The sequence below is a fragment of the Malurus melanocephalus genome, unplaced genomic scaffold (genome assembly GCF_030028575.1).
Source record: "Malurus melanocephalus ecotype Western Australia unplaced genomic scaffold, MMel_1.1 scaffold_89, whole genome shotgun sequence".
In the NCBI taxonomy this organism is placed as follows: Eukaryota; Metazoa; Chordata; class Aves; order Passeriformes; family Maluridae; genus Malurus; species Malurus melanocephalus.
In genome coordinates this window covers 929,365-953,801 of record NW_026623321.1, presented here as the reverse complement: position 1 = coordinate 953,801, position 24,437 = coordinate 929,365, and the positions used below count along the sequence as shown (strand labels likewise).

At 52.2% G+C, this 24,437-nt stretch overlaps 4 protein-coding genes across 7 annotated transcripts; 1 reads left to right on the top strand and 3 right to left on the bottom strand.

The window, feature by feature from the left end:
- Positions 1 to 1,047: 1,047 nt before the first annotated feature.
- DNAJB13 (DnaJ heat shock protein family (Hsp40) member B13) lies at positions 1,048 to 4,989 on the bottom strand. Its single transcript, XM_057368131.1, has 8 exons — positions 4,922 to 4,989; positions 4,168 to 4,271; positions 3,760 to 3,921; positions 3,231 to 3,388; positions 2,440 to 2,553; positions 1,754 to 1,867; positions 1,591 to 1,667; positions 1,048 to 1,248 (listed from the first exon to the last, which is right to left on the bottom strand). The coding sequence occupies exons 1-8, from the start codon at positions 4,987 to 4,989 to the stop codon at positions 1,095 to 1,097; spliced, it is 951 nt and encodes a 316-aa protein (XP_057224114.1). The 3' UTR covers positions 1,048 to 1,094.
- Positions 4,990 to 5,171: 182 nt separating this feature from the next.
- On the bottom strand, positions 5,172 to 15,107 carry PAAF1 (proteasomal ATPase associated factor 1). Its single transcript, XM_057368159.1, has 12 exons — positions 15,023 to 15,107; positions 14,905 to 14,945; positions 14,323 to 14,426; positions 13,859 to 13,948; positions 10,024 to 10,122; positions 9,238 to 9,388; positions 8,001 to 8,195; positions 7,590 to 7,681; positions 7,194 to 7,309; positions 6,551 to 6,633; positions 6,363 to 6,445; positions 5,172 to 5,574 (listed from the first exon to the last, which is right to left on the bottom strand). Exons 1-12 carry the CDS (start codon positions 15,067 to 15,069, stop codon positions 5,497 to 5,499), a joined length of 1,179 nt encoding a protein of 392 aa, XP_057224142.1. The 5' UTR covers positions 15,070 to 15,107; the 3' UTR covers positions 5,172 to 5,496.
- Positions 15,108 to 15,152: 45 nt separating this feature from the next.
- On the top strand, positions 15,153 to 15,821 carry LOC130574758 (cytochrome c oxidase assembly factor 4 homolog, mitochondrial). 3 transcript variants are annotated; one of them, XM_057368162.1, is made up of 2 exons: positions 15,153 to 15,232; positions 15,445 to 15,821. In XM_057368162.1, the coding sequence occupies exon 2, from the start codon at positions 15,452 to 15,454 to the stop codon at positions 15,695 to 15,697; it is 246 nt and encodes an 81-aa protein (XP_057224145.1). In that variant the 5' UTR covers positions 15,153 to 15,232; positions 15,445 to 15,451; the 3' UTR covers positions 15,698 to 15,821. The 3 variants fall into 3 exon arrangements, with proteins under 3 accessions (XP_057224145.1, XP_057224146.1, XP_057224147.1); XM_057368163.1 differs by having other exon boundaries at positions 15,157 to 15,237; XM_057368164.1 differs by lacking the exon at positions 15,153 to 15,232 and adding an exon at positions 15,260 to 15,354.
- A 917-nt stretch (positions 15,822 to 16,738) lies between these two features.
- MRPL48 (mitochondrial ribosomal protein L48) lies at positions 16,739 to 22,150 on the bottom strand. Of its 2 annotated transcripts, XM_057368161.1 has the most exons (9): positions 21,845 to 22,150; positions 21,044 to 21,096; positions 20,743 to 20,780; positions 20,385 to 20,470; positions 19,618 to 19,790; positions 18,369 to 18,471; positions 17,714 to 17,803; positions 17,016 to 17,091; positions 16,739 to 16,791 (listed from the first exon to the last, which is right to left on the bottom strand). In XM_057368161.1, the coding sequence occupies exons 1-8, from the start codon at positions 21,863 to 21,865 to the stop codon at positions 17,017 to 17,019; spliced, it is 639 nt and encodes a 212-aa protein (XP_057224144.1). In that variant the 5' UTR covers positions 21,866 to 22,150; the 3' UTR covers positions 16,739 to 16,791; position 17,016. The 2 variants fall into 2 exon arrangements, with proteins under 2 accessions (XP_057224144.1, XP_057224143.1); XM_057368160.1 differs by having other exon boundaries at positions 16,739 to 17,091.
- Between the last annotated feature and the right edge of the window lie 2,287 nt (positions 22,151 to 24,437).

Below are 24,437 nucleotides of genomic sequence, written 5' to 3'. Positions count from 1 at the left end.
GGTCAATCTGTACTACCCATTAGCAGCGATGTTGGGACAGTTCCTGGGAAGCAGAGCTTCAGTAGTGTAATGGTTCCTCCTGAAGGCAAACACTGAAAACTCACAAACACCCTCCACTTCCTCCTCTCCCTCCTCTCTCTTAGCTTTTACATCTGAGCTGATGCCCCGTGGTATGGAATGTCCCTTTGGCTACTTTGGGTCAGCTGGCCCGGCTGTGTCCCCTCCCAGGGTTCCCTTCAGTGCTGCTTTTCCCAGCAGAGCTTTATCCCATCCTTCCTGGGGCCATGCTCCTGGAATGGGGTGTGTTWGTGTCCTACAAGCACCTGTGGCACTGCAGGTCCTCCTGCCCCTCTCACCAGCCCAGCCAGCTTCAGCATCATAATTGGATTCATTAKATTAATTGCCTCAGTGCTGGGAAGCAGCAGTGCCACTTCCAGAGAGACTGAAGGAGAAACAATGCTGTTGGGGGAGAAACATTAGAGAACAGAGGTTTCCAGAGAGGAGTTTTTAGGGAGAAAGAAAAAAGTGTTTCTGGRTGTTCCAGGCAGGAAGAGCAGCACTTCCCAGGGGCAGTGGTGTGGGCAGGCAGCACCAAGCCAGTGATGTGGTGATTCCCATTATTCCTTACTGGTATTTCCCATAAATCCCCCCATGGGATCTGATCACAGCAGAGGTCAGGYTCCCTCCCCTTTTTAGGGCATTCTCCCAGCCCTGGAGTGCCGTTGGAAAAGGCAACCCCAGTGCTCTCCAGCTGTTTTCCTGTGCCAGTCAGGGCTCAGCTGCAGCAGGGAYAGATTCTGGGATTAGGAAAATAAAGCACCCAGGCACGTGGGTGGGGTCCTGGCCACGGGTGTCTCCCTCCATCCCCCCAAAATGCTCCCTCAGCCTCCCCATGGCTGCAGAGCKGCTGCTGCAGGGCAGAGAGTACAAAGCCAGCTGGACCCCAGCCAGGCCTCAGGGCTGTTGTTTTAGGGTGATCCCGTGGTTTAGGGTTCTCAGCACTCAGAACAACTCCTGTCCAGTTCCAGAGCTGGCTCCAGAGCTTTATTGGGTGGGGGGATGAGGGACAAGGGACAGGGGGAAGGTCCCTGTCCCTAGGGCAGGAGGACACTTTTCAGGAGTGCTTTTGCCTCGGGGCTGAGCCTCTTGGGGAAGCAGATGTCGAAATGGATGAAGAGGTCCCCCTTGCGCTGGGGRTCCCCGAGCAGTGGCATTCCCTCCCCCGGCACCTTCTTGAAGTACTTGGGGCTGCCGAGCAAAGGAAGGGGCTGAGASGGGCCGTGGGATGATCCCAGTGTGGGGCCACAGTCCCCAACCCTGCCTGCACAGCCCCATGGGGTTTCTCAGGTTATTTGAGAAATAATAAYCCCCTCCAGCTTCAGGGGCCTGCTCTCCTCTTCCAGGCTGCAGCATCCACCCTCACCCACCCATGCCCAGCCCTGTCCTTGCCTCTGCTCCCAGCAACAGGGCCCCAGACCRGAAGAGTCACCCAGGGATGTGGGCATCCTCCTCCTCCTGCAGCCCCAAATGTTCTTGAAAAGGCTTTGGAGCAGCCAGTGCCCCAGAGCCCCGTTCGTCCCCGGCACTCACTCCACGATGTCRTTGATGGGGATGTTGAGGAGCCTCCCATCCAGTGTCCACACATCCAGGGTGCACCCAGTCAGCGCCTGCCAGGCACAGAGCAGCACCAGGAGCTGCTGCTGCAGCCCCAGCGCCCAAAGGTGAAGCTCTGTCCCCTCACTCAGCTCTTTACCTTTCCCAGGGGGATTGTGGCAATGTAAATGAGGTTGTCGTCGACTCTTTTAAACCTTGGGTGAAGCTTCTCTTGCACCACGAAGGTGATATCAGCTGGAATGATGTTTGGGCCCTGGATTTGAGGGGGAAAAAGATCCTAGAATCGTGGAATCCCAGGACTGGGTTGGAAGGGACATTAAAACTCATCCAACTCATTAAAACTCAGTTCCACCCCCGCCATGGGCAGGGACACCTCTCACTTGACCAGGCTGCTCCAAGCCTTGTCCAACCTGGCCCTGGAAACCTGGAAATTATTTTATCCAGGGGAAGCTCACACAAATTCCTGCTCTTTTGTTGCTGCTTTCAGCTGGCTACAGAGAAGATAGAGGTATTTTCTTCCTTTAGAGACAAGACAGACTATTTAATCCAAGGYTCCTGCTCAGCCAAGGACAAATCCAAAACTGAGTTTTACAAGTGCCACCCAAATGGGTTTCACAGGGAGAAAACCTGCTTTCAATTATCTTTTTTTTATCTGTTCTAGGGAAAATCGAGGTARGAATGCTGTCCAGGGAGGACACGGAGTTTCCCTCTCTGGAGACATTTCAACCCACCAGGATGAGTTCCTGCTCTGGGTGGGGGGYTGGACTGGATGATCTCCAGAGGTCCCTTCCAAATTCCCTGAGTGTTCTGTGATTGTGTGCCTACCTGGTCTCCTTCCTTCTCAAAGGTGATCCTGGTGCCACGCTTCCATCCCGGCTGCACGTCGATGGTCAGGATCTTGTCCCGGATGGTGCTGGTTTGACCATCCTCGTTCATCACCTGGGGGGAACAATGAGGGTGGATTGTACTCCACACCACAGTGGCTGTGGGTACAAACTGGATCACATTACAGAGTCATAAAAGACCTCTAAGATGGGAGTCCAACCATTCCCCAGCACTGCCAAGGCCACCACTAACTCACATCCCCAGGTGCCACATTCACATGGCTTTTAAATCCCTCCAGGAATGGGAACCCCACCAGTGCCCTGGTTGACTTGTTCCAGTGCCTGACCACCTTTTCAGTGAAGAAATTTCCCCTAATATCCAACCTAAACTTCTGGGACTGGCACTACTGAGGCTCTTTCCTCACATCCTAGACCAGGAGAAACTCAGAGCTGGATCCAGGAGACTGGGACAGCAAGGGGAGGACACAGGTCACCAAGGGTACAAAAAGGAGACAGAGCATGGTGTGCAAATGGAATTGTGGACACCCAGAACACACTGAGCTCCTTCTCCRTCCATCTCTGAGATCCCCACCAGCTCCTGCATTGCCTCCCATGCTGGATTCCCTTTGCCAAGCTGGGGGGAAGGATGCTGGTTTGGCTCCTGCCGGGTTTGACACCAATCCCTCCCCTCAACAAACTCCCAGAGCAGGGCCATCCCCAAATCCTCAACGACCCACACCAAGGGCAGAGCCCACCCCAAAATCCACCCCGCTTCAAATCCACAGCCCCTACCCTGCGGGAGATCTTAATTTTCTTGGTGCAGCCGTGGAACAGATCCTCCAGGGACACGTAGAGATCCCGCACGATGGGGGGGTCCCGCCGCTCTGCCCCCCGGCCTCGGGGCCCTCCGAAGGGCAGCAGCACCTCCGAGCCATCCTCGGCAAAGAACTCTGYGTGGGGGAGCAGAGGGACAGCTCCCCACCTGGCTCAGAGCTGGGGGGTACTCTGGAGTCCTTACCACCCATCTTCTCCCACCCAGAGCCCCCTGAAGTGTTTTTTCCAGCCTCGCCTCCCTAATCCCTCTTCATGATGGAAATGGTGCCAGGAAAGGGTCACAGGAACAGCTGTGGAAAGTTGACAGCCTGAACATGCACCTCTAGGACTGGGGGGAGTCAGGATCTAACCTCCAAGCTCCAGAGGGATCTGGGAGCAGCTGGACAGGGGAACATTCCCAGAAAGCTTAATGCTCTGAGCTGGCAGCAGCCATGGAATCGTGGCAGTCATGGACAGACCCCAGCGACCCTCAAGACTCCTGACCTACCTGCAAAGGGGTTGTCCCCACCAAAGAACTCCCTGAAGACTTTGTCAGCGTTGTTRTGGAACACGTATCCGACGCTCCAAGGGTTGTCGCTGGCAAACTCCAAGGGGATGCCTCCCTTGAGCCCCTCCTCCCCAAACTTGTCRTAGATGCCTTTCTTCATGGCTTAGRGAAAGAGAAGRGTTTGGGAATGACTGTGCAGAGGAGAGCCCCAGCCTGAGAGCCAGGTTCTGCTTGGGTGGAGGCTGGAGCAYAAAGCTCCCAGGAAGCGGGGGGATGGACACGGGAGGCTGTGCCAGTTCCCGGCTGGGCTGTGGGTCACCGCGCTGGTTCTGCCAGGGACCAGGAATTCACAGCCCTTGCAGCCCCTCCTGCCCCTCAAACCAGTGGGAGGGAACGCTCCCCACTTACGGTCGCTGAGCACATCGTAGGCCTCCGCCAGCTGCTGGAACCTCTTCAGGCCCCAGGGTTCCTTGCATTTTAATGGATGGTACTTCAGAGCCAACTTCCGATAGCTACAGAGCACAGGATGGTTTGGTTTGGGGGCACTTCAGAGCCCTCCTCGTTCCAACCCCCTGCCATGGGCAGGAGAACTTCYACTAGAGCAGGCTGGACAGGGCTTGGAGCAATTTCCAGGGATCCAGGGGCAGCCACAGCTTCTCTGGGCACCCTGTGCCAGGGCCTCCCCACCCTCCAGGGAACAATTCCTTCCCAATATCCTATCTAGCCCTGCCCTCTGGCAGTGTGACCCCATTCCCTGTGTCCTGTTCCTCCATCCCTTGTCCCCAGTCCCTCTCCAGCTCTCCTGGAGCCCCTTTAGGCACTAGAAAGAGCTCTCAGGTCACCCTGGAGCCTTCCCTTCTCCAGGTGAGCACCCCCAGCTCTCCCAGCCTGGCTCCACGGCAGAGGGTCTCCAGCTCTCAGAGAATCTCCATGGCCCATCTGGACCCAGTGAAGGGGACAAGAAAGACCCCATTCCCATATCGAGCCCAGGCTGCCCCACACAGCCCCTCAGACCCTTTTCCCCACTCCCCATCCCCACTGGGGGCACAGGAGGAGGCCAAGGACAGCCACTCGTGGGACTGCCCCACTGTCACCGCCACCCCCCGGGTCCCCAGGGTGCCTCCCGGCCCAGGGGGTCTCTCTGACGCCGTGGGTCCCTCACGCCTTCTTGATGGCATCGTCGGTGGCCCCCCGGTCCAGCTCCAGCACAGCGTAGTAGTCCAGGCCCATGGCGTCCTGTTGCTATAGCGACAGGAGCACTTCCGGTCCGTGCCGCGCAAAGCTTCACGGGAAGCGTAGTTCTCCCGTTCACTTCCGCACTCCGCCCGGGCTCCCATCATGCCCTCCCCTCTCCTTATCTCGTTTTCTTAAAAATCCCCAAGTTTTCATGGAAACGCGTTTGTTAACACAGCTATTATCAAAGCAGCGGATTTATTTCACTCCATACCATGAAGTCACTTTCACTGACCCCTCCCCCCTTTTATTTATTTCCCCCCACTACAAACGGCACTTCTTCAGCACTGGAAATAAAACCACATCATTGCAACACCAAATCCTCTCTAAATTAAAAGTTGATCCCWGTTGTGTTGTAGGAAAAAAAAATGACCTGTTATCAAAACACTGTTTATAGAGCCCAGACATCACAATAGCCTCAAACTTGTACACACACATCTCAGGAAAATCAGCTTGGAAGAGCCTTTCCGACACGTTTCTCCATTATTCGGCCCCTTCAAATGCTTAAAGGTCAGAAAGTTGGTATCTCCTCACTAACCCATCCCTGCAGCACGTGTAAATTTCCTTCTCCCAAGAAGCCACCTGAGGAAGACAGGGAAAAAAAAGCAGAATTTACAAAGTGTTTTCCAAGCGACAGTTCCCAGTGAAATCTTCAGAGATGAGCTTTCATTTCGGATTTTACAAAGGGAAGAGCAGGGGGAAGGCCTCCTGGAACAGCATTAGCAGGGTTTAAAGGATAGTTCCAGGTTCCACCAAAGCTTGGGAACTCCCATGAGGGTTTTTTATCAGATCCAAAGGGAAAATAAACGTGCAAAAACATTTCTCCTGCTTTGAGTTGTGCAGGTCAAACCTGTGCTCACCTGAGGGGCTGTGTTGGATGAGAGRACTGGACTGTGGAGCTGAAACAGGTTAAAAACAAGGGCCTGCTCCCAGGATGAGAGGCCAGGCCACACTCCCTGATCCAAGCAAGCACAGTGGAATGTCTGGAACTCCCAGCAAGACCCAATTTCTGGCCCCAAACCCCCAGGGAACAAGAGGAGTCAGGCAGCACTGTTACTTTTACCCTTAGGATTGTCCCAGCACCCTTAATCCACACTTTTTATAGGAACAYAGCTCTGCCAGAGCTGCTCCAGCTCCACCATTCCACTCAGCTCCTGCTCGAGGGAGATAACGCCAGGGAATTCTGCAGAGGATTTCTTTATGCAAAATATTTGGRTCATTCAGGTAGAAAAAACAAAGATAAGCTCAAAAGTCAACTGTGTGAAGGAACTTACTGAAGCAAAGAACCCGAGGTAAAGGCAGCTGCCTCCTGCCTGGAATCAGCTTTCCCTGCCCACTTTCTCCTCAGGGGTGCCTGAGGAATTCCTTACCTTGTACACGGGGTCGCAATCGGCCTCGGTGAGATCCAGGACATAATCCAGGTCCTGCTGAACAATGAAGCAGGTGCCATCCCCTGCAAGGAAAGCACAGCAGACAATTAGTGAAATGAGCCACACTCTTAATAGCTCCTTGATTTGATTCTAGGATTTCTACAGGCACAAAGAAGCACAGGAATTACCTTGGCTGGCAATAAATCCATCTCGGTACGGGAGCAGGGAAAGCACGGGTGCTCCTGATCTGTGGATCACCTGGATTGGAGCACTAGGAGAAGGAGCAGAAACAAGGGATGAGGATTGCTGCCCTGAGAAGCTGTGGCTGCCCCTGGATCCCTGGCAGTGTTCAAGGCCAGGCTGGACATTGGGGCTGGGAGCACCCTGGGACAGTGGAAGGTATCCCTGCCCGTGGGATAYCAACCAACCAAAATCACTCTTTCCAACCCAAATCATTCCATGATTCTCTTCTCTGATAATGAGCAGGAACACCAGTAAAACCCCACAGCTCAGTTCCAACCCTATGCTGGAATGAGGATCAGGGTAAGTGTCAGGATCCTACAAGGATGCTCAGGAGAAGGAAATGGATGGGCTGTGCTTTTGGAGGGGGAAATATTGATGTTCAGAAGTTTTCTGCCATATTTACCTGCACGTATGTGTATACATAGATTATACAAACATAAAATCATACAGATATTTATATCACATAATACACACAGGAGCTCCCAGTGCCACAGGAGACATCCTTTGGAAGTGGCACCTCTGCCTGACYCTCTTTTCCAACCACAACACTGGTTGTTTAAGGGCTCACAGCCCCAGGCACACACTCACTTTGTGTTCCTCACATCCAGCTGGTAGATGTTTCCATCCTGAGTCCCTGCCAGGACGTAGGTGCTTGACAGGAATGTGCAGCAGTTGAAGGCATCAGATCCCACAAAGAGGAACACCTGACAATTCAAGAACAAACCAAGTGTCAGACACATGGGACTCCCAGGAGAGGGAAGCRATAATTATTTAGAAGACAGGACAGCTGCCACTGTTTAATTTTAAATAATGTCTTCCCTGTTCCCAAGGTAAATCCTGAGCRATTCTTACTCCTCACATAAAAATCTGTCCAGGAGGAAGGAGAGAGAGCATCCCTTTATCACACCAGGCTTTGGMCTCTCCTCCAGTTGAGGTTCAACCTTGCCCAATTCCCCACCCCAGTGCTCAGTCCCAGCTCCTTACTGGCTGCCTGCTCTGCAGTCCCACTCCTTGAAGCTTCTTGTCCTCTYGAGCCAGCAGCAGGATCTTCCCTTCTGTGCCGACCTCACGTTCACCTGGCAGGAAGAGAACAGGGAATTCCAGCAGTAGCTATGCAATAAATCTTGATTGGATCCAAAGCCAACAGTTTGGAACACCCCTGCTGAATTGTGGCAACATTCCCCCAGATCCCCAGACATCAGGAAGGCCAGTAATCAAGCAGAGCTCAGTCTTCACTGCTCAAACTGCTTGATAGGGCTCCATGGAGYGCTCTGTTCCCTTCCCAAGATGGTACAAGGGCACAGAGCAGCATCCCAAACACTTGGGATTGCTGGTGACACACCTAAGCAGTTCGGAACAGGGAAATTCAAGGGAATTTTAAGGGAAAGCCCTTACTGGGAGGTTTCTCAGGTGTGCCCAGGTTCAGGGAGTCRTCAGCAGTGCCCACAGCGATGCCGTTGATGGGAGAGCCACAGTCAGCGATGACACCCAGGCAGGCAGATTTCCCGCAGTCCCACAGACGGGCAGTGCCATCCCTGGAGCAGGACAGGACATTTCTTCCTCGATCCACAATGGCAGTGTCCAAAACACCTGCGTGAAAACAAAGGCTGTGTTCAGACACAAAAAGCACCTCATTTCCCAGGCTGAACCCCACTGCTGGCTCCAAGCTCCTGTTCCCAGTGACACCAGTCACACACAGACAAGTTGTGCATCTCAGAAGAGCTGCCTGTGGAAGGGAGCAGCTCCCAGAAACCTCACAGAGCAGAACCACCATCTGGCACAAAGGGAGGATATTATCCATCAAATGATCAGCAATGCCYCATCTCAGCCTGAGCTGATGCTGCACAAAATTAATCTTTAATTTGGGCAGAAAAGAGCCTGGCACTTTTAAACGTCCCCATGCCCACCCCTGGATAATCCCAAAAGCAGCATTTCTGTTATCCAGCTACAGCAACATCCAAAGGGCAGTCTCKGCTGGCACTAAGATCCCTTCACTACCTTATTTTACCGTGGGCTGTCAAACCTGGATTTGAAAAATGACAGTGTTTTTTTTTAGCAGGGAACAGTCAGAAGATTTAATTGGCACTTTCCSTCCAGAAGCTCAAATGACAGGATAAGCCAAACAAACAGACTRCAGCAGTTTGGGCTGGAGGAACAAGCAGTGGCTGAAGTCACCTTGAGAGTGAACTGGCAGCATCACCCTGACCAAGGCTCTGTCACACCACCTGRTTTGGTTTGGGGACATCGTGCCAAAGCATTTTCAATCCACACAGATCATAGAAAGGCTTGGGCTGGAAGGGACCTTGAAGATCAAGTTCCAACCCCCAAATCCCGTAAGAACAATGGCAGGTGTAGCACAAGATGGGTTTTTGAGTTAATCAAGTTCAGGGCAGCCAGCCACAGAGTTTATTAACCTCTCAATCAAACCCAGCAYCCTGTGGGACAGGGAAAACCAGAGMCTGGACACAGCAGTTGGTGGCTCAGGGAAGAAACAATTTGGGGCAGAGTTTGGGGCATCCGCTGCCACAGTCCAGACATCAAACACAGAGAGCAGCAGGCGGGTGACTGAACATCTGCCCAGGAGTGCAATGCAAGAACACACAGCAAATGGAGCATTTTAAGGGCTCTGTACCTCCTTTGTGACCTTTAAATGTTACTACACAGCTGGCATCTTCTGCTGACCAGATCTTTAGCTGGGCATCCATTCCCCCACTCAGAACCACGAGGCCAGATGGGAAAAACCTGCAACAATTCACATCATACACATGGCCTTCCAAAAGTCTCTGGAAAAACAAAGAACTACGTGCTAGTTCCATTGTCATCATCCTCGTGCCGAGCAGTTGTTATGACACTGGAAAAYTTGGCATTCTCACATGGGTAAAAAAGCAAGCTCAAATCCTCTGGGTTTGCATTGCTGGAATGGACAGGTCTGAATTTGGGGCAGTCAAAGAGGTGACTTTGGGTCTCCCTCTATCATTTGAGCAGCTAATTTCATAGCAAAGGACAATTTGCTTCTAATTACAGGTTAAATGTCTTTATCCTCTGCCAAATAAGGAGCTGACGGGTCAAGCTCCCAAGAAACACCTTCATTGAGAAGGCCACAAGCCAGTATGTGACTAATCCAGCACAGAAAACTTTTTTTCTTCCCTCCTGTCTACTGCAGAACAAATTCAGTGCTTGTACCATGCAGGTTAGGGGCTGTCTTGTTCCTAAGTACAGGTCTGAGCAACATCCCCCTTGCGAGAAGTCACCTTTTCCAACAGATTTGACTTAAAGCCTCCAGGATGTCAAATTTCAATTAACTTTTCATTAAAAAGGCAGATTCTTCACAGGGTGTGSACAGCCTGACCAAAGTCATGGCCACAGGACTTCAGGGATGTCATAGACAACACAAAACATCTGAGCCAGATGCTCTTACTCTTATTTCTCCATTTGCAGCCTGCCAGATTTTCATGGTCCCATCCGTGCTGGTAGACACACCCAGTCCTCCACCACTGGAAATATCAAGGCAGGTAATCTGCAGGAAGGTAAAAGCACCAAGAATTAGCTTTATGGATTTCTGTACACAGATATTTCTGCTCAAGAGGCTTATTGTGTACAAGGGATTCCTGCTAAGTACTTTCTCTGCCTGTGGCTGTGCAAAGCAAGGAGAAAAAGGCAGAAGCCTGCRCAAGAGCAGTTGTATTCCAGGTTTATCCCAGGCGGAAGAGAAATCTGAACTTTTCYAGCAGGTCCTGCAAACAGATGAGAAATAAGAAAAGAGCTCAAGATAACTGGCCTGACTCACAAGCCCACAAGACACGGTTTGAAAGATTTGTGGAGCCAAATTCACACGCTAAATTTACTGAAGCCTAAACAATTTACTTATACAGACTGGGGTGAGTTGTGGGCTCCTCAGAAGAAGGACAGTGAGTGGCTGTATTCCATCCAGGAYAGGGAGCTGAGCTGGGGAAGGGGCTGGAGCCCCAGGAGCAGCTGAGGGAGCTGGGAAAGGGGCTCAGCCTGGAGCAAAGGAGGCTCCAGGGGGACCTTGTGGCTCCGCACAACTCCCTGACCTTGTGGCTCTGCACAGCTCTCAGGAGGAGAGGGAACAGCCTCAGGCTGGGCCAGGTTGGACATCAGGAGGAATTTCCTCATGGAAAGGGTTGTTAAACATTGGCAGGGTGTTGGAGTCCTCAGCCCTGGAGGTGTCCAAGGAACTCCTGGACGTGGCACTGAGTGCTCTGTGCTGGTGCTCTGGGCATCGGGCACAGCTTGGATTTGACAATCTCAAGGGTCTTTTCCAACATTAGGAATTCTGTGAGCTGCATTTGCATTGCTTTTTTCCAATTGCATTTGCGGATTGGAAGAAAATACTGCAGTGGTAAAATCCATGGACAAGAACRAGAAATGCAGATGCTCAGCGAGAAAGAGTGAAATGCCCCGGCTCCAGCCAGGACAGGGTTAAAGTGGCAGCAGCAGGAGGGGCAGGGCCAGGATCCGGATGTTCCTCTATCCCATCTCTCCGTGCGCCGGCGGGAAAAAGTCTCTTTTTGATGGCTTTTCCTTGTTTTCGGGAGGGTCCCCTGYGTCGCTCCTTGTCCCGGTGCCGGTCCCAGTGAGTTGTCGCCTCTGCCTCCGGTGGTGCCGGGGTCTACCCGCGGCAACGCGAAATTCGGGAATCGGTGGACCCGAACCACCACGGCCCATCGTGCCACACCACGGATCGAGATAAGAACAGCTCTGCCCGCAGCGGCTTGGAAGCAGATYTTTGAGTGTTTGGTGTGCTAGGTGCAGTCACCGGTCACGATGTGGCTCAGTGAGCCCCTGGTGGAGTGGTACCTATGCAAGTTTGTAATTCCCTATGTGATCCTGGTAACGGAATTTCACCGTTTAGGGACGTGGGTCAGGACTATTATGTATGTGCATTATGCGGTATCAACTTGTGACATGATATACTACCTCCAGGAGACCACCAATAATCGTTCGCAGTCCATGGGGGGAACAAAGGACGATGATTTYCACGAGCCTTTCGCCCCCTTCTCCTCCTTCAAGGCTCTAATAGTAGGTTTTGAGAATTCTGGACTCCCTCTGAATGTTAAGGCAGGCATATTCTTCTTGTTCCTTCTCCTAAGTCTCCTCACATTGGTCTACATCATCTTCAGAGTTGTACAAGAGATTTTTAGGAGGGTATTTCGGAGATCGAATAATGATGAGTGGCATGGAAGGTGGGAGAAAATCGGCCAGCTTTTGAAGGAGTATTCAGCTCCAGTGGTTTGGAAATTCACCCCTGAGCAAATACGGGACCCTGTTAAAGTGGCAGAACATCTGAAAGAGAAACGCTGTGGTGGTTCCAGGGAAGAGCAGCTTACTGCACTGTGCTGGGCCCTGGCTACTCTGTATCGGACACTGCTGGACARCAGCCAGTCCCCCACTCAAACTGCAGCTGCACCACAGGAACAACCCGTGCCAAGAGCAGTCGCTCCTGAACAGAARACATCCCAGACACAAACAGTTTGCTCAGTGAGGGATGAAGAGGAAACAGAGTCCTCAGAAGAGGAGGAAGAGGCAGAGCCAGAGACAACCAGCAGATGCCAGCGGGAGCTGCAAGAAATCCAGCAACGTTTCCTGCGGCTTCAGGAGGCAGAGCCGATCAGAGAATCCGAACGTGAGCTGCGAGGAATCCAAGGCCGTTTCAGCCGCCTTCCGGATCAGTCCATACTGTCGTGGCTGTACGAGTGCTGGCTTTCTAGGGCCAATGAGTATTTCCTGAACAGTAATGAAGCCAGGCAGCTGGCACCCCTGTCCTGGGATGCAGTTATTGACTGGGGGCTTGGGAGAAGGAGAGGAACTCTCAGCCTCTGGAGGCGACTGGTGTCAAGCGTGATGACAGTGTACTCTGGGGATGAGCTGACCATGTACTGGGGCAGGTGGAAGGCCACGKTGGAAGGCATTTGGTATCTGAGAGAACTGACGATGAAGGACATACTGTATGGGAATACAGGGAACAGGCAGTACCTTGACAATCCAGATGGAGCCTACTGCACCTGGCACATGTGGCAGACGTTTAAAAAGAGYGCACCACCATGCTATGCCAAGGCACTGTCATTGGTCACGTGGCAYGAGCACCTAAAGGTGCTAACATTACAGGCCTATATCTGGGACTATACACGGAGACCCTTTYGCCTGGTACAGGACAACTTCTACAAGGTGGAAAGAGAGCCCAGGGAATCTGCAGCCTCCAGTGACGAYCCCTGCACAATCTGCCATGAAGAACTAATCAGAAACGTGTGTGAGCTGGATTGTGGGCATGAATTCCACAGAGATTGCATCAGGACGTGGCTCCAGGAGCATTCCAGCACGTGCCCCATCTGCCGTGTCTATGCTATCTTACCTCCACGTGCCTGAGCATCCTGCAGGGAACAACTCAAAATGTTACAAAGCCAAGCCTTGGAAATGATCAGCATATTAGAAGAGCTCCCAAAGAAAAGTGTCACAGAGACCGAGGTCTTAAAGTATGGACTGGATTGGTTCTGTAAGATCAGAAGTACAAGTGAAAAAATGGCAGCAGGAGAAAAAAAAATCAAAAGAATTTAGAAGTCAAAAAGAACACAGCTRAAAAGCCCCTGAATACCAATGAGAGAGATTGGAAGACCACTGATGACAAGGAAAAGCAGTATAATGGACATAAATATATCTCTTGAGACATTTATGAGGGACAGCTTTTGATTAAGGGAATGATTCCTGTGCTTTTATGTGTATAGATGTGGCTGGGAGGTGTGGGATCTGGGCATGAGTAGATGGGATAGAATAAGGGGTGGGRAATGGCCTGATTCTGGCCAGGACAGGGTTAATTTTTACAGGAGCAGGGAGGGGCATGGGATATTTGGGATATTCAGTGACATGGGTTCCAGATTCCTTGTGACGAGTAATCTGTTCCCTGTCCTGTACATTCTCTCAATTAATTTTTCTGTTACTGTTTCTTASTCCACTGCTGTTCTCAGTAAATTGTTCTTATCAAAACCCCTGATCTTTGTCTTTTGTGCCTTCAGTCTCCCTCCATCCCACTTCAGGGGGAGGGGGAAGGAGTGAGYGGCACATGTGTCTGGAAACACCATTCCTAAACCACAAGATCACAGCTCCATCTCCATCCCAACCCCTCACACACAAATCCACCACCCAGACCACCCCTCGCTACGAGGACAGCACAGACAGAGATGTGTTGGGAGAGTTCCCAGTCACACCCACGGATTCCACCTCACAAAGCTACTCACACTTTTCTGATGAATCCTACAGAAACTTGTGTATGGAGCCAGGAACTTTGTGGACACGTTTTCATGAAGACAAGAAATGAGGATGCTTTTCTAGGGGAGGAAAGAGGAAAAAAGGAATTAGAAGTGTTGTTAAGTCCGACTGAAACAAAGGCTGCTGAGGTAGAGCTGTGACCTGGACCCAGCTGTGGTATCCCAGAGTCTGAAAATTGATGGAAGGGTCAGAGTGGGGCTCATCTCCCCACGACGCATGTGGGAAGGGATGGCTGCTCCAGCCTGGCCAGTCATGGCCTTGGGGGATGTTATGGACCAGCTCCAGGGCTCTGCACAGCAGGARGCTTGGCATAGCTACACAGGACCAGGCAGGGACTGGGGGACAGCTTTAGCGTTCTGTTAGGGACTGTCACAGCGTTCCCTCTTTGTGCACAGGGGGTGGCCACCGACCCCATTCCCCCCAGCCCTGGCACCTTGGTGACTTCTCCGACCACGAATCCCTCGGAGGCTACGATGTCTGGGACGCCATCGGAGCTSAGCCCGCGCCGGGTGACGCTGCCGTACAGGGTGGGCTTCCCTGGGGGACAGGAGCCATCAGATCCAGCACCATCACAGCCCACAGCCCCTCAGCCCACCTGCCCCAATCCCCAGAGGGATCCCAAATGCCCTCACCCCCCTCAACTCAGAGAAACCCAACCACTCTCTCCCCCTCCTTACCCACAGGGACCTCAAACACCCCCATCCCCTCCTAACCCACATGGCTCCCAAATGATCCCAAGCCCTTTGAAACCAAAGGGACCCCCAAACCACCCCAATCCCTTTTAAACCAATGGACCCCCACCCACTGCACCCTGTTTAAACAACAGGGCACCCCAGCAGCCCCACTCCCTGCTAACACACAGGTCACTCCCACCAGCCCCTATCCCACAGGCTCCCCCAACCACTCCCACCCGTTTCTGCATCACAGAACACCCTCCACCCCCAGGACCCTCTCGATCCTCCCCGACYCCCTCTCATCACCAGGGCTCCCCCCGAGGCCTCCTCAGGCCACTCACCGGGGCTGCGGCAGCTCAGCCAGGCCTCGCCCTCGTCCCTGCTGCAGAGAGAAGAAGCGGCCRTGAGCGGGGCAGGGATAAGGACAGGGACAGGAACAAAGAAAGGGACCGTTCCCACCTCAACGCCCGACTCCAGTCGCTCTGGATCCGCAGCGTCGCCGCCATCTYTACCGGGGTAATTGCATCCACTTCCGCCTCGCTACTTCCCGTCGTTCCCCGCGCGAGCGGAACGGGGAGGGGCCCGCCAATCAGCGAGCGCCGCCGCGGCCACGCCCCGCCCGGAGTGCCTTGCCGGATTCCCGCCTTAAAGGGGCTGCGCTGGCACGGGGTGAGGTCTATGGCGGGGCGGGGGTCGGGGAGGGTGCGGGGCATCTATGCCCACCATAGATGGGGACCCTTGGGAGGAYGAAGTGTCGGGGTTGAGGAGGCTGCTGGGCACCCATAGCTGGGGTAAGGTGCACGGAGAGGGTGCTGAGCTCCTCCCCGGCGTGCAGAGGGCTCAGTGTGCACCCAGGACACYTCCACCTCCCTTGTTCCCAGCTGTCCCATGGCGAAGGCCGGGCACGCCTGGAGCCGCGCGGCAAAGGAGCAGGAGGACGAGGAGGGCGAGGATCCCGTGGACGCCATGATCGCGCGGACCGGCTGCCTGGAGCAGCACCGGCAGCTTCAGGAGTGCATGGCCGAGCGGCAGGACTGGCGCCACTGCCAGGCAGAGGTCCGGGCCTTCGGGGCCTGCATGGCCCGGCGGCAGCAGCGGGAGCGCGGAGCGAGCCCGGCCCAGCCCACGGACTGACAGCGCCCGGGACTCCCGACAGCCCCCCAGGAATGGGGGGAGCTGTGCCCTTCGCCCCTTTCTTGATTTTTTTTTAATCAAACTGCTGGGAAACGCGGAATTAAATCTTGTGGCATTTGGCTTCCCTCGGCTGCATCTGTGCCAGTGGGATAAATGGAAATTAGGAGGAGGTGGCTGATTTGGAGCATACAGCGTCAAGCTGTGCCAGGGGAGGGTCTGGTTGGACATCAGGAGGAATTTCTTGATGGAAATGGTTGTTAAACATGAGCAGGGGTGGCCCAGGGAGGTGGTGGACTCCCCATCCCTGGAGATGTCTAACGAAAGAATGGGTACGGGACTTGTTGCTCTGGGTTGGGGACAAGGTGGGCRTCGGGCACAGGTTGGACTCGATTTTCCCAGAGGTCTTTTTTCCAACCCAAATGATTCTGTGGTTGTGGATTTCCAGCCCAAAATGTCCCAGTCCAGGAGCATTCACAGCAGCCAGGCTGCATCTGGGCTCCAGAACAACYCTGCTATGAATTTTTACTCCCATGTCCTTCTCTGTGCCATCCCAAGGCTTTTCTCAGCAGTGATAACCTCATGTCCCACAGGATGGATTSTTGGGAAGGGGATTTATCTCCTGGGACGCCACAGGAAAATTAGGAATGGGGGAAAAATGGATCATCATCTCACCACTTCTGGCAAATAAACCAAGAGAACARAAATAAATTTGTTTTTTKGGGGGCTGGAAAGGGAAGAGCACCYATGGCTTTTGCTAGAAGGGAATGTTCCAGGCTATTTCCCAGGGAGGTGGGTGCTGGAAATGCTGAGGGGCTGGGTTCCAGCACTGCTGGACAAAATGACAGCATGCATGGAAGAACAAGGAACACCTGGACMGCCCCAGGTTGGGGGAAAGTGTTAAAGAGTATTAAAGTGTTAAAATAATTTTCCCTCCTTTTCATGAGCTGATGCTTAGAAGCGGGGAGAAAAATCCTCCAAACAAACCAGTTTCTGGAACAGTTTCTCTTGGCATCCATCAGATTTGGTTACAACAATTCAATGGTTGTTGCAGAACAGCTTTATTCACTCGCAGAGATTTCTGCAGAAATTCCCACCTATCAAAAGTAAAATAGGCAGGAATTAAAAAAAAAAAAAGGAAAGCAAACCCACATTCCATTGTGGCAGTTTCACTCCCAGTACAAACAGATACATGATTTATTTTTATTGAGACAAGCTGATGGCCAACAGTGGAATTCCTTCAAATTCACTGAGTTACCAGTACAATGCTCATGGAATCACCCTCTGGAGGCTGAACAGCCATGGATGTAGCACTCCTCACCTCAGGACATCTGTGCCAGCAGCTCTTCCAGCTCTGGTCGAGACTTCAATCGGCTCTTGAAATCAGCTTCCGTGTGCTGTGGAGGGAGGAGGGAAAACCACCACAAATCAGGATCACACAAACCCTTTCTGAAAGGGAATTACTTGAGAGAGGAAAAACTAAAGGCTTAAATGCCCTAAGCATCCAGGGAGTGGGAAGTCACTCAGTGATGGAAAAYTTGGGCTTATCATGGAAAATATGCTGGATGCTCCTCCTGGAGCAAATTCCATCAAAACAGGGCACAGCGTTGGGTTTCCAGTCCCAGCTTTGCCACCAGCTGCTCCATGATGTTCCTGGTGGTTCCCAGGTAAGAGGTGGAGAAGCACTGCTGAAGTGAAACATTCCCTTACAGCTCACAGGAAGTCTGTGGCAGCAGACGAAAGGAACCTGCAACCTGCCTTTTCCTATGGATCTGTGGGAGGGCTGGGAAGGCAATTCCTGGGACACAAATTACAGGAGGCTAAATGGGAAACACCCCACCCATCGAGAATTGGAAACAATGGCTTTCCATGAATTGAGGGGGGGCTGGCTCTCCAGATCCTGGGTATCCCTAAGTCGAGAGTAGACAGCAGGCTCGGGATCAGGTCTGTGCTCTAAAAGCAAATTCAGGGATCATCTCCCCTTCCTAAAGGGAAAGGCACTGGGAAATGTAAATGTACCTGTTTCACTAACAGATGGACCCCCTCAGGCTGGTTACTCTGAATGATTTCCAGGAGTATGGGAGCAAACGTTGAACTCAAACCGTGGATCTGAAAGGAGAAATGACTCAGCTGCAGGACAACAACTCCAGGAGTTTGGGTTGGAAGGGACCTTAAAGCTCATCCACTGCCACCTCTGCCATGGGCAGGRACACCTTCCACTGTCCCAGGGTGCTCCAAGCCCTGTCCAACCTGCCCATGGGCACTGCCAGGGATCCARGGGCAGCCACAGCTTTTCTGGGCACCCTCTGCCACGGCATCCCCAGCCTCACAGGAAACAATTTCTTCCAAATATCCCATCTAACCCTGCGAGTTTCCCCAGTCACCCATCCCTAAACATGACTTTGCTATCTCTCAAATCAATTATTCTGCAGAAAATAKATAATAAATCTTCTGCCTCAAACACATAAAGACAGGAAGCCCTCCTGGGCTTACCTTGGGCCTCCCAAGCCCTTAGCTTGGGAGCAACACTCAGCAAAAAACCTAATTAGACTTTTGCATTAATTTATGCCCAAATGATGCCTTTTATCTGTTAAATATTTGAGGGGTTTGGGRAGCCTGCGATGGGAAGTGCTGCAGGAGAATCCCAGCACTGTCAGCAAATCCCAGCTCCTACCTGGACAATCCTCTGGTGGGTGGTAAGGACRGCATCCAGCTGCATTTTGGATCCCCGCTCTTCCAGGTACAGCACCTCGTTGGTTTTGGTGGGCATGGCATAGCTGCAGGAACCAGAGGGCAATGCTTAGGAGAGGCAGGATATTTGCCCTACTTTACAGGGATGAATCAACCTCCACAGCAGAGAATGGGGAAGGAGATTAACTTTYCATGGGAAATTAATTATGCAAAGGACCTATCTTGCAAATCAGGCRCTGGCAGGGGCCGGGTGTTTTGCTGGAAGGAGATAACGGAGAAGCTCTGCAACACTGCTGCCAGCAAAAACCTGGATTAGCTCCAAACACCAGCCTGAGAACCTTTAACTTCATAGTTTGAGGAAAGCAACAGTTCTGACTTATTTTGTCTTTTGGGAGAGAGCTAAAAACTGCTGCTGCAATGCACCACCCAAAATACKTTGTTTTTTACACCTCAGATTTAATGGGAATGTGACTGGGAGTGGATATGCTCTGCTCAATACTCAGAGACCGCAGTCTCCTCATCCCCATTTCCACATCAACATCCAAGCTCCATCCTACTGCCCACCTTTTCCCCACAGTTTCCAGTCTGAAAGGGCAAATCCTTTCTCTGTGTACTCACTGAACCAAGTCCAACCTTAGAGGGCACAAGTAAAAGTACACATTTTAGAGTGTCACCACTGGTTTTATTCCCTGACGGCAGTTCAGTGCTTTCCCCAGAGCCTGCAGCTCCTTGGGAGCATTCCGGCATTGCTTGGGCATTAAAACCAGAGGGGTTGCTGTTGGGATACACCTATTTTGGAGAGCTAGGATGCTCCTGAAGTATTCTCTCCTCCTAAACTGAAGTAGCAGGAAGCTCCCCCAAAACCTTCAGGGCTTTCCCAAGCTCATTCCAGTTTGGATAACAAGGATGACTGGCTCAAACACCGGGAAGGAAAACCAGCAGCAAATGTCAGCAATACTCCAGCCAACATTCCCAGACTCAGCACTGACAGGCTTAAAGCCTTTCCCTCAGAGGATGGAGTTGTAACAGCCATTTTTTCCTTGGAATCTGCTCAAGTGCCTGAAAAACTCTCTTAGGTGAATAAAGCATCCAAAATTGTACAAATACATACAAATAGAATATGGGGCGGGTGAGAGGTTTGGATTTACACCCAAATAGGAATGTCTCAGGGAGACTGGATTGTGCCCTGGTCTGCAGGGGGTCATAATCCAGAGGGACAGAACTCCTCATACCTCTCGTTGACCCGGAYTGAAAGCCGGTTGCAGAGTCTATGGACATACTGAGCAAAATGCTCCACCAGGCACAGATCGTAGGAGGTCATCTGGATATTGACATCTCCGTACTGGTACTCTGTGCCAGCATCGATCTCTTTCATCTGCACTTTCTCCTTTCTCTTCTTTGGAAYCTGTTTTCCAGAAATAAATAAAACAGAAAATGTATCAGCTTTGAACATGCTGGGAAAAAAAGTTCAGCTCTTGTGGGGAGTMATTGTGATTAGTTTCTTTCAGAGGMAAAAAWAATGGAGTAGKAACAGTAGAAATAAACCTGGTTTTTATTTCAGTTCCTGCCTACATGGCTTGCTGTTGTTTGCTCCTTCCACAAAAACGGATGTCTTTCAAAATCTCAGGGAATGTGAAAAAGCTATATGCAAATAAGACCTGCTYACAATATTCTGGAATAGTTTAGGTGTTAAATTCAGCATCATGAAGAGGTTCCTCCCTCCCACAGCTGCTYACTAACCTCCATGGGAATGTACTGGACAAAAACGAAGCATTTCTGCGGTGTGGTGAGTGGGTACCTCATGGGATCATAGAATGGTTTGGGTTGGAAGGGACCTTACAGCTCATCCTGTCCCACCCCCTGCCATGGGCAGGGAACCTTCCACTATCCCAGGCTGCTCCAAACCYCATCCAACCKGGCCTTCTGGGATGGGCCATCCATATGCTTCAGGATTGCTGTGGGAAAGAAAGCACAGAGGGAAGAAAGTCCTTCTGCTTACCTCCTTTGGGAGCAGGTATTTAAACCTCCCAATTCCATGTGTAGGTCGGGACCTGTAGGATCTGTGGCAACCCAGGAGTGCATCACCTTAAAATGAAAGCAGAGCAAATGCAACAATCATCTACAGGTACTCTGAAAGCCCCAAACCCACCACCATGGTTGGTGCCACTTGCTTAGCCAAGAACAGGGCGAAAAGAAGAAAATGTTAGGAAAAAACATATGGAAGAGCACCTGCACAGGTTATTTAACCAGTCCAAAATTGGCTAAAAAAATGCCAAGAGGAAAGACAAATGCTCCAGTGTTTAATATTTATTTGAGGGAAGAGAAATTTTGCCTCACACTGGATTAACAGACCTTACCTGCAGCACACAGACGGTTTTCTCTGGGTGTTACTGCTCTGTAGGAAASAAGGTAATGATTAAAAACTCTGTAGGAAACAATATAATAATGAAAAGCTCTGATTTCCTCCCACTTATGCAAAAATATTTGACCAATCTCCTTTATGCAAAGGCTCTTGTGTCAAGTCCTCAGATCCTATCAGCACTAAGATTTTCCCTTCTTCCCATTCCATGGCCCTTTCAGCTCAAAGTCTTACTTTCACTTTTAGATTTTTCTTGGGRAAAAAAWWARSMAAWTTTTTTGTCATATATGTTTTCTCACCTGCTGGCAGCGAAYAACTGCCTGAGCAACGCTCCCTTCTCTGAGCACAGCACCTGGAATACAACAGGATGGCAGATCCTCTGAAAATTTTCACCAACACATGGCAGATCCTCTGAGAATTTTCACTAACACCTTCAGATTACTACTTTGGGATAGGACCCAAGGGAAGGGCTGGAGCTGGGCAGGGCAGGGTCAGGTTGGATATCWGGGAAAGGGTCTTCCCCCAGAGGGTSCTGGCACTGCCCAGGCTCYCCAGGGAATGGGCACGGTCCTGAGGCTGCCAGAGCTCCAGGAGCGTTTGGATACCCCTCTYAGGGATAGTCTCTGAACAACCCTAGTGCTTGTCCCACCTCCTGAATGGAGGAAAACAGCTCATCCAGCACGGCAAAGAGCTTTGCTGTCGCCAAACAGGGGTGGGAGATAAATACCGACGTCCCAAATGTTCCAATGTAGGGGGACGGGGATCTGCCAGGGATCGTGAAGAGGAGGAATCTAACAGAGCTGGGGTGGGCCCTGGGTTTGTGAGGATGGCAAGCAGCGGTGTGTGCGTGTCTCTGCCCCTGGTCCAGAGGCACCCGGGCAGATCCAGGGCATGGTCGCAAGGTCTGGATGCCTTGAGGATCACCCCCCCACTTCCTTCCGAACCTAAACCTGGGCCGGATCACGGTCTCCAGCAGCAGGACCTTGGGACCTCCTTGTCCCAAGGACCAAGGCTATCCCTCCGCTCCTGTTCCTCCCTTTCTCTGTGTCCCCGCGTCTTTCCCCGTTCCCAGTCCCCTTCCCGGTGTCCGTCCCCGGTACCTTCGGCACCGCCGCCATCATCGGGCGCCTGTGTCCGTCGCTCAAACCATCCCCCTCCGTGCCTCGGTACGTCCCCGTCCGGCTCCCCCCATCCCACGGCTCCCGCCCCGCGTTCCGCCCACCGATGCCTCCCAGGAGCTATAATTTTCGGACAACCCCGCGCTCCTCCCCGGAGACAACAACTTGTGGACAACCCGCGGTACTGGCGGGACCCCGGTGTCCTGAAGGAGACGGCGAGGAGAGCGGGGGGTACGGGCGGCAATGGTGGACACCCCACTCTACATCCCCACACGGAGCGGGCAGTGCCGCCACGCGGCAGCGAATGCACAGTGCACCCTGCCCTGCACCTATCACCGCGCGTCTCGCCACTCACGGCCCGCCCTCCGCCCTCCTCGCACGCTGATTGGTCTGGCGCCACGTCCATCACGGCGCGGCGGCCATGTTGAGTGTGGCATGGCCACGTGGCGGTGCTCAGGTCGGTGCCCAGCCCCGCCCCAGCGTGGGGCAGCGGCCACTTTGAGTGTGGCGTCGCGGCGGCCATTTACTTGCCCTTTAGTTTTATTTAGAATTACCTTTTTTAATATATATATTTATTTATAATCTCTAAATCCTAAGCATAAGAAGGTTGGGCCGGTGGGGACATCCTCCCTGATTTCCTAGTGGGAGAGGAGGTGGGCAGGGGGTCTGCCTGGGAAGACATAGGCCTGTGGTCCTGTGCCCCCTGGGCCTGACAGTGTGGAGTTGGTTCAGAAAAACCCATCCCGTGTCAAACTGCMCCCTCCTGCCTCTTCCACACAAACCTTAATTTACCACAGGTTTTTCCCCTTCTTCTGGCTCCCTTCTTTCCAGTCAGGCTCCAGTTTCCCCCTTCTTCCATGCCAGCGCTCACTCYGGTGCTCCCATCTCTGCGGCCCCATCTTGGAGCTGTTCCCTGCCTGGCAGCTGGATCTTGGGTCAGGATTTCCTGCTCTGCTGGCTGATGGTTGCTCCAATTGCTCTTGCTGGAGCTGTCAGAACTTCTGATGGACTTTCTCCCTCCAGTTCATCCACGTGGCAAGTTCATTTCCTGCTCTGTGATCCAGCCCTGCCCTGCATTCCTGAGTGTCTGGAGCTCCCGACACACATCCGACACCCCTGATGCTCATCCCCACTGCCCTGGTGCACGGAGGGGACAGAAGGAATGTGAAAGGACAAACTTTGTGTCTCTACCWGCCCGACACATGGAAGGAGCAGAAGGAATCCACAGGACTTTTGATGCTTCCCCCACRATGCAAGGACACATGTTCCCAGCTCCAAGCTGTGTTTGCCTGGTGCTCCCAGGATGTGACAGAATTGCCCACGTGRATGTTGTCCTGCCCTTTGATCCCACCTGGCGAACCCCAGGCAGGGCCAAGCTGGGAATGACACTTGACTCAGGAGCACTGTGGGAGTCTGAGCTGGTTTAAGGATGGCACTCCCATTCCAGGAAACCTGGGCTTCCCTTTCCATGATCTTTGAAGCCCGAGGAAACTGAGGAGGGGTTGCTGTGCCTGCAGGGGACTGGTTTGTAGGGGAAGCTATGATGAGCACCACGATCAAGAGCCGGTTGAGGATGATTCCTAATTCCCTGCCCTCCAATACTGTGTGCCCATGGAGTGGGACTGCACCCCTTAATTCCCTCTGCCCCTCCTGGGGACTCACCTTTCGTGGCTGAGGAGGGCGCGTTGCCCCAGGCTGAGCTTGGAGTGAGGCAGTAACAGATTGCAGGGATCCCCCTCCCAGTGATGCATTGTCYTCGGTGTCTCCATGAGAAACGAGTCCATCTCTCCACTGAAAAATGCCTCTGACATCTATCATAGGTGGATACATTTTAAGGCCAAAAGGGACTGTTAAATCACAGAATTCAGTCTCCTGCACATTGCAGTCAATAGGTTTCCYGTGACTTATGGCTTTATGGAAGCAGATCACTCCTCTCTCTGTGAAAACATCTTTCTCACAAAGGCTCCTGCTCTTGATTTTCCCAGGATAAAAAGATAGCGCTGCTCTTGGCAGCTTGTTCTGGTGGCTGAGCACCCTCTCTGTTAGGACACGGCCCTTATTTCCAGCTGGAATGTGCCTTTCTTTGCCTTTTGCATCATTTCACAGCCAGGGAACCAAATCCCTGTTGCAGGAACACAACTTCCAAACATTTTTGTGACACTTAGACAGAGAAGCTGAGGTGACTTGATGACTTCCTTTTTCTGTACCACACTAAGAAAAACTCCAGGAAGCTTTCCCTCCTTTTTAAGGCTTTCCAGGCCTTGCCTCCACTTCTTTTCAGACTCATCCAATGATGAAAACAATCAAGAACTGTTCGAATAGACCTTAAAAGAAAACCTCTATGTGTCTCCTCCTGTGCCTTCAGCTGTTGTTTTCCCTGGGATTTGTGGGAAAGATCCTGGAATGCCCCTGACACATAAAAAAAGACAATATCTGTAATTAATATTTGAAATCATGTCAGGCTGGTCTCTGCCAGTCTGGACTCCCTTTCTCTGTGGTACAGGAGAGAAGCCTCACAACTGGAGTGGAAGCGCTCCCAGATGCAGAGTGCAGAGCTGGATGGGAGTTCCTGCTT

What these genes read in the sequence shown, in the direction of transcription:
- LOC130574758 (XM_057368162.1), top strand. Translation starts at nt 15,452, where the DNA reads ATGGCGAAGGCCGGGCACGCCTGGAGCCGCGCGGCAAAGGAGCAGGAG.